At 41.7% G+C, this 6543-nt stretch overlaps 2 protein-coding genes across 3 annotated transcripts in view; one reads left to right on the top strand and one right to left on the bottom strand.

Annotated features, from left to right (window-relative positions):
- The window catches only part of SARC_04600, a 4838-nt gene extending 4334 nt beyond the window's left edge, over positions 1 to 504 (bottom strand). For both annotated transcript variants that reach the window (XM_014301555.1, XM_014301554.1), the window contains exon 1: positions 293 to 504. In XM_014301555.1, coding sequence (XP_014157030.1) covers positions 293 to 378 — 86 coding nt within the window. In that variant the 5' untranslated portion in view covers positions 379 to 504. The remainder of the gene's footprint in view (positions 1 to 292) is intronic.
- Positions 505 to 1238: 734 nt separating this feature from the next.
- The window catches only part of SARC_04599 (hypothetical protein), a gene marked incomplete at its 3' end in the record, with an annotated part of 7195 nt that continues 1890 nt past the window's right edge, over positions 1239 to 6543 (top strand). Inside the window, exons 1-6 of the mRNA XM_014301553.1 lie at positions 1239 to 1873; positions 3294 to 3419; positions 3932 to 4131; positions 4945 to 5062; positions 5821 to 5895; positions 6249 to 6375. Of these exons, the coding sequence (XP_014157028.1) occupies positions 1819 to 1873; positions 3294 to 3419; positions 3932 to 4131; positions 4945 to 5062; positions 5821 to 5895; positions 6249 to 6375 (701 nt within the window). The remainder of the gene's footprint in view (positions 1874 to 3293; positions 3420 to 3931; positions 4132 to 4944; positions 5063 to 5820; positions 5896 to 6248; positions 6376 to 6543) is intronic.

Here is a 6543-nt window from a genome sequence, read left to right as displayed (position 1 = left end):
ACACACACACTACACACACACACACACACACACACACACACACACACACACACACACACACACACACACACACACATATATATATATATATATATGTGTATATTTTCATATTATCAAGCTTTGGCGCGCGTATATGAATATATGGTATTTTGGAAAGAACAGGCACACTGTGTTCTGACGTGCTCTGAATGTCACAATTCGTGCATATTTTACAATATAATGCCAGATTAATATGTCCTTGATGATGAAACAATATTAGACATTGAAGAACACTGTATACTCTTTAACATACGTATCTCGTTCGTTCGAGTTACTGATGCGGTCCTTTACAGTCGAGATCTCCCAGTCTCCGATCACTTCCTTTTGTAGCAGATTCATAATGTTCCCCTAAAGAAGATGAACTGAACAACAGTACGCGTAGTTCAATTTGGGTTCGATACAGTTGTAACTATTGAATACGATACAAGCATTAGTTATCTATACTCTACATATTTATTTACTTATATTAAAGTCTGTTTCGTATAATACTGTTATTGCTGCCTCTAATTTATTTAAAAAAAAAGGAAGTTCTATTTCAGAAGGCCAGTGGCTTTGGTTTTTCTATGTATGTACATAAATAATCATAAATGTATCTATCGTGTTTCTATTTTATTTTAGGGTTTGATTATTTAGGCGGGCTTGACGCGCAATGTGATTGGATCCTCAAACCAAAGTCAGGCTATGTGGTCTATTGTGGCGGGATTCAGTATTTCAGTGTTCACTGATCAGTCGTTCAGTCGTTCGGGTTCAGAGTTCAAGCCCAAGGCCCCAAGGCCCCAGGGCCCCAGGGGAGGCGAGAGCTTCAGACGTTCACAGGCTTTCAGAAGGAGTTCAGGAGTTCAGGGCCAGGGCCCAGGGCAGGTTATGTATTCACCCCAATAGCTGTGCGGCTATATTTTAATTCTGATTACGTTCCTCCTTGCGCTTGGGGATAGAAATACACAAACATATATTATATAAGGACAAACAAATGAAACCACTTATAACTGAAGGCACGATCCGTCATATCGTGTGTACGCATGAACACACCGATGGGGATATGCTAATAATAACAACAGATTACATCACTCAGCCTTGGACTTATAAGACGGTGTATGAATGAAGCAACAATTTCGCATGCACCTAAGCCACATATAGTAGCCTGTGAAAATCCCTTTAAATACAGTACTTCAGCAAAGAGAGTTTCAAATCACCAGGGTAAAAGGTCAGGTTCCTTTTTAAGAAGATACAGTTCTTTGTGCTCTCACAGGAAAACGCACCACTACCGAGTGGTCATGTTGTAGCTTACCACACTAGCTTTGAACGAAACTACAGATCTAGGAAAACACCTCTCTATCTTGTGATCGAGTTGATTATAGGTTATCACGCAAGCTTTGCAGGACACTACAAATATCACAGTCGTACAATCCGCTGTAGTCTATCAGGAGGCTCTCAAATTGGGATGCTACTGTACACTGCACACTGGGACACTTTCTACACATTTACTTCTACCTACGCCTGTATTCCACACTGCGATAGTATCTAATCAATCGACACGGTGCACATACACCTACACCTATACGGTAGTACACGCTAAAGTTTACTCGTCTCACTGGCGCTTTCCGTTAGACACAGTACGCACACACATACACCTAAACCCATACCTGTAGCACACGATACATTGGACTCTTCTCAATCGAGCTTCTTGCCTTTCGATAGACACATTGCGCACAAGCTAATATACTGGTATATCGTCTGGAGGAGGCACGTAGCGTTGCCCTCGGATTAGGGGTTGTCACTATGGGGTGGTATAGACAGAGTACGATGCGACGAGAGATGTACGGCAATCGCACAGGTACGTTTGCACAATCTGTACTGGCGTCTACGAGTCAATATCAACCCACACGTGAATATCACTATGTTAATATGTACGCGTGTACATAGCCACCCACCCACACCTGCAGTATACCATGGTGCAGAATTCAAGTGAGTGATCGCAATAGTTTCGCTCTAAAAATGTATGTGGTAGGATAGTGTGCCAATAGAACACCTGAACAGAATGTGCAGTTTCCGGCACTTTGTAATTTTTTTTGGGTCGTGTGTTGTATATCTGATGGTGTTCAAGTAGCGCAAACTTTCCTTTGGTATGAGCAGCGTCAAAAATTCGATTGTAAGGCTTATTTCACAACGCCTGTCTACACAAGACAGTACTTTTGATCTGATTTGATATTGGTGCTTTCATCGTATCACATAGTCGTCCTTATATACCTGTCTATATCATGCTTTAGTATCTTGTAGAACGTAAACCGTCTGTGTGCATACATATATGGTTTGTAGAGTTGTTCAATAGGTCGCTTTTGTTGGAGCGCTCGCGATTGTACGCATCAATCATCTATGAAGGTTTCTGCCATATTAGTATTCTGTGTGTCTACACTATCGTCTTTGGCTATCTACAACTTGTACGCGGAGTTGAGTTTTACAAGCTTGGATAGTTGATACTCTGTCTAAACGTTTATTTAAAAGCACAGGTAATATCACACCCCCCCCAGTGAAAACGCACGGAAAGGGAATTTATAGCATGTATATACGCCTGAAACCTCTCAAGACCCATTATATGGCTCTCGCTACTATAAGAGTTGGTATAACCGTAGCGAACCTTTACGGGCGATTGGGTGTCATTTCAATCGGTACTGATCCTATAAGAAACACACGCCTGCGCTGAGCCAACGGAATCACTCTTGATTGTATGCCCCCTAGCGATCTCCACTCACTATGCTCGTATCCTTGATGGTTTGCAATCGTATTTAGATTCTATGTGGCTGCCATAAGCAACATTCGAATGCACTTGCTTTGATATCTATCATTCAGATCAGATAGTATACATTATCACCCGTTGGGGGAGGGGGGGGGGGTATTATATGTTGCCCTCATTCGAGTCTGAGCTCGTGCTGGTATTTCTCGAATACCTTGCGTGCTGAGATATTTGATCGTACTATACACTGATACGGGGTAGAGTTTTCTCTCTTGTCGCAGTGGAGGCGTACTTACGTGTTAACAACCACAATTCTCGGAGATTTCTTTGAAGGTGGCACGTATATTTATTTGTTGACTACACTCTCGCATATTCGCTCCGATAAGATTTGGCTGTAGGATTAAAACCGTATCAAATTGCTTCCAAACTATCAATTCAGGTCAATATGCGCAGAATTTGTATGTCAAAAAGGCTGTTGACATGACTTAAACCGTATCAAATTCCTTCCAATATATCTATTCAGGCCAATATGCGCAGAATTTGTATGTCAAAAAAGTTGTTGATATGAAAACAGTGCCTGGGTGCCGGCTCGTGCCATTGACAGATGAGGGTCTACCGGATCTCTTGTCGGCTTGCGCCTACTCATCAGGTATACCTATGGGGAGAATGACGTTCTGTGCCTTTGTATTGAAGCATGTCTGCAATTAGAATAGACTAGATTGGTATTATATTATACAGATTTTGTACACCAACACTATCACATTGCGGTATGCGATTGGCTCTATAAACATTTATACGACAGTACGTCCAGTGCACTGTATTCACCTGCTCAAAATCTTGTGCACGAGTGTTCAGTAATTTTCGAGAGAGTTACACCGTGTATGGAAAAGGTAGCACTCCGACGCTGACAGCGCTTTACATGCCACCATATATATATATATATACATATATATACTAGGCATACCACTACACACTAACTTACCCTATGATTACATGTTCGCGTATTGAGGCTAGACATACCATGCATTAAAGCTCTGCCCTAGAAACGTCGATCGATATGTGTATCATGCAAATCAGTCCATTGTCGTTCGCATCTACATGCCAGTTTACTGACAACGGTTCCCTGTTCCATACGCTGTAACCATAATGGTACACGTACAGGAGGATCAACGCACAAGCCGTTATTGGCTGTAGGTGGTGAGTCGGGACACCTGTTTGTGTACAAAGAATCGTCCAGCATACCATACACAACCACAGAGCTCAGTCCAGAAGAGTTGGCTACGAAGGGTATACCACAGAAGAGCCTACCAGTTCACCGAGGGCTCGTGTTTGATGTCAGCTGGGCGGGGAATTCGCATGTGGTAGGCTTCTTGTGCGTACTTATGGTAGTGTATATGTGCATTTGTCGTGTGTTTGATGATGTGTGTATGTTTATGTTCATATGGACGTATTTGTGTTGGTATCTGAACTCGTAAGCGTATTAACTATCCGGGATATTAGTGTGCACGCGATTGATGCCAGATGAGCGTGTTTGTCATGTTTCTTGCCGTATTGACACAATCTGTATATTCAAACGCATGTACCGATCAAATTTCTCCCTCTGTCGAAAAAACCCCTTTAGAATCTAGCCTTAGCCGCGTGTGGCAATGTAGCACATACATGAAGGTGTAAGCATCAATTCGTGTTTCTATGAGGGGTTACCGGGTCTACTACGTATTTGTGCGGGAAGAAACGCTTGTGCACATAGCTTCCTAGCATAGTTCTGCTTGGAGTGGCCCATACGTACTTCCAATCGACTGGCATTCGGTGAAAATAGTCGTGTGTGGTGGTGTAAGAACGAGCAAAAGTGTTTGTTAAACGGGAGTATGGGCTAAACAATCACAGTGAGAGTGTGCAGTTGAAAGTATTCACTGCGGGGCTGGAGCAAATAACAAAGTATGTGGATCTGGTGCGAAAGGAAGAGACTGACTCTGACATCACGTATTCTGATCATAGCAACGTTTCGAGTCACGGAATCACGAATTCTGATCATAGCAACGTTTCGAGTCACGGAATCACGATTGATCAATTAAAAATCGCTTGATCAATCTACCATTTTCTTCTGAATTTGAAAATGCTCTTCTATTGGATCGGAAAATCGGATAATTGATTGCACTATATTCTCTCTCTTTCAGCTGAGCGCAGGGGGCGACTCGACAGTGAAATTAACAGATGTCGAGACAGGCACCAGCAGCACATTCAATGGCCACAAGGGTAGCGTGCGCTCGTGTCGGTTCCAGCAGGATTCAAGCAGTATGTCTTCGTGCTTCTACATATAGCCTAAATGCAGAAATTCTGCATTTATGTTGCCTATGCCAGAATTAGAACAGAATGTCTTGATGTTGCCCGAATTCTAGTAGAAGTTGTTGAGTTCGCTGGAATCACGTATTATATGCAAATGTTGCCTGGGATCACGTAGAATGTGCAAATGTTGCCTGGGATCACGTAGAATGTGCGTATGTTGCCTGAATTCAAGTAGTATATGTCTATGTTGCTTACATTCAAGCAGTGGGTGTTTATGTTGCCTGTAATCACGTAGTATGTTTTTAAACGGCTTAGATTCAGAGAGTATGTCTTCATGTTGCTTGGATCCAGTTAGGTTGTATTTGTATTGCCTATGTTTAAAGAGTATGAGTTTAAGTTGAATTTTATCATTTAGTATATGTTTATGTTGCCAGATTCAAACAGTGAAATCCGTAGCGCCTATTTTGCGAGGTTCGATAGATATATTGATAGATATATTTAAAACCTGACCCAATTCTAGATAGAATAAATCTACTGGTGCTATAATGGGCATATCCTCAAAATTCCTATGTCTGACATGACAATACTCACCGTTTGATATCACATTTCTCATTCACAAGCGTACCAGAAAGTTTCCTGGTATTTTGCATATTTTGCTCCTTAAGATTTAAGTTTGCTTCTGAATCCCTGAGCCACCGTAACCTCCAAATATGTGCAACTACAGAGTGAAATCTCATTGTTTGCTATTCTGAATATTGTTATCACAGGTATCTTTGTATCATGTTCACGAGATGGTGCTATCGCGCTATGGGATACTCGAGTCGCGTCTGCCAAAGGAAGCAGTATGTTTTCTATTGCTCTGTATTGCTGTATATAGTACCTGAATGTGAAGAACAATCGCTACCAGAGTTCAATATGGTGGTACATGTACCGAGTCATTTTGCCGTGTTGGTGGTATCTGCGTTCAGACTGCACGGTTGCCATATGAACATTCGTCAGCACGATGAACACGATACTGCCCCTCATCTGATTTTCCATCTCTGCAAATGGACATGATATACATGATTACACAAGCATCCTTTTTTCATCTATGAGTGTGCGCTATATCCCACAACGAACCGCAATAGTTGACCAGAAGGATGAAGTCAAGCAGTTGGGGACTACAAATTCTGATTCAAATTATACATTCGCACAGATGTGCAACCAACCCGTATAATATCAGACGCGCACACTACCAATATGAGGACTGCAAGTGCGCAATCTGCATGTGGAGCATTCTTCGCCGGGACTTCGCAAGTGATTGTATCCGCTGGAGTGGACGGGTTAGTCGATGCAACAGTTCTAGGAAATACGTGAAGTGTCAATGCCATTTTTATATATAATATGATAATATGATTNTATATATATATATTATATATATTATATANTANACTANATATACACACTACACACACACACTANAACNCATTACACANATTACACACCTAATA

This window comes from Sphaeroforma arctica (assembly GCF_001186125.1).
Source record: "Sphaeroforma arctica JP610 unplaced genomic scaffold supercont1.265, whole genome shotgun sequence".
Lineage (NCBI taxonomy): Eukaryota > Ichthyosporea > Ichthyophonida > Sphaeroforma > Sphaeroforma arctica.
Note: the sequence above shows the minus strand (reverse complement) of the source record. Positions and strands in the feature narration are given on the sequence as shown.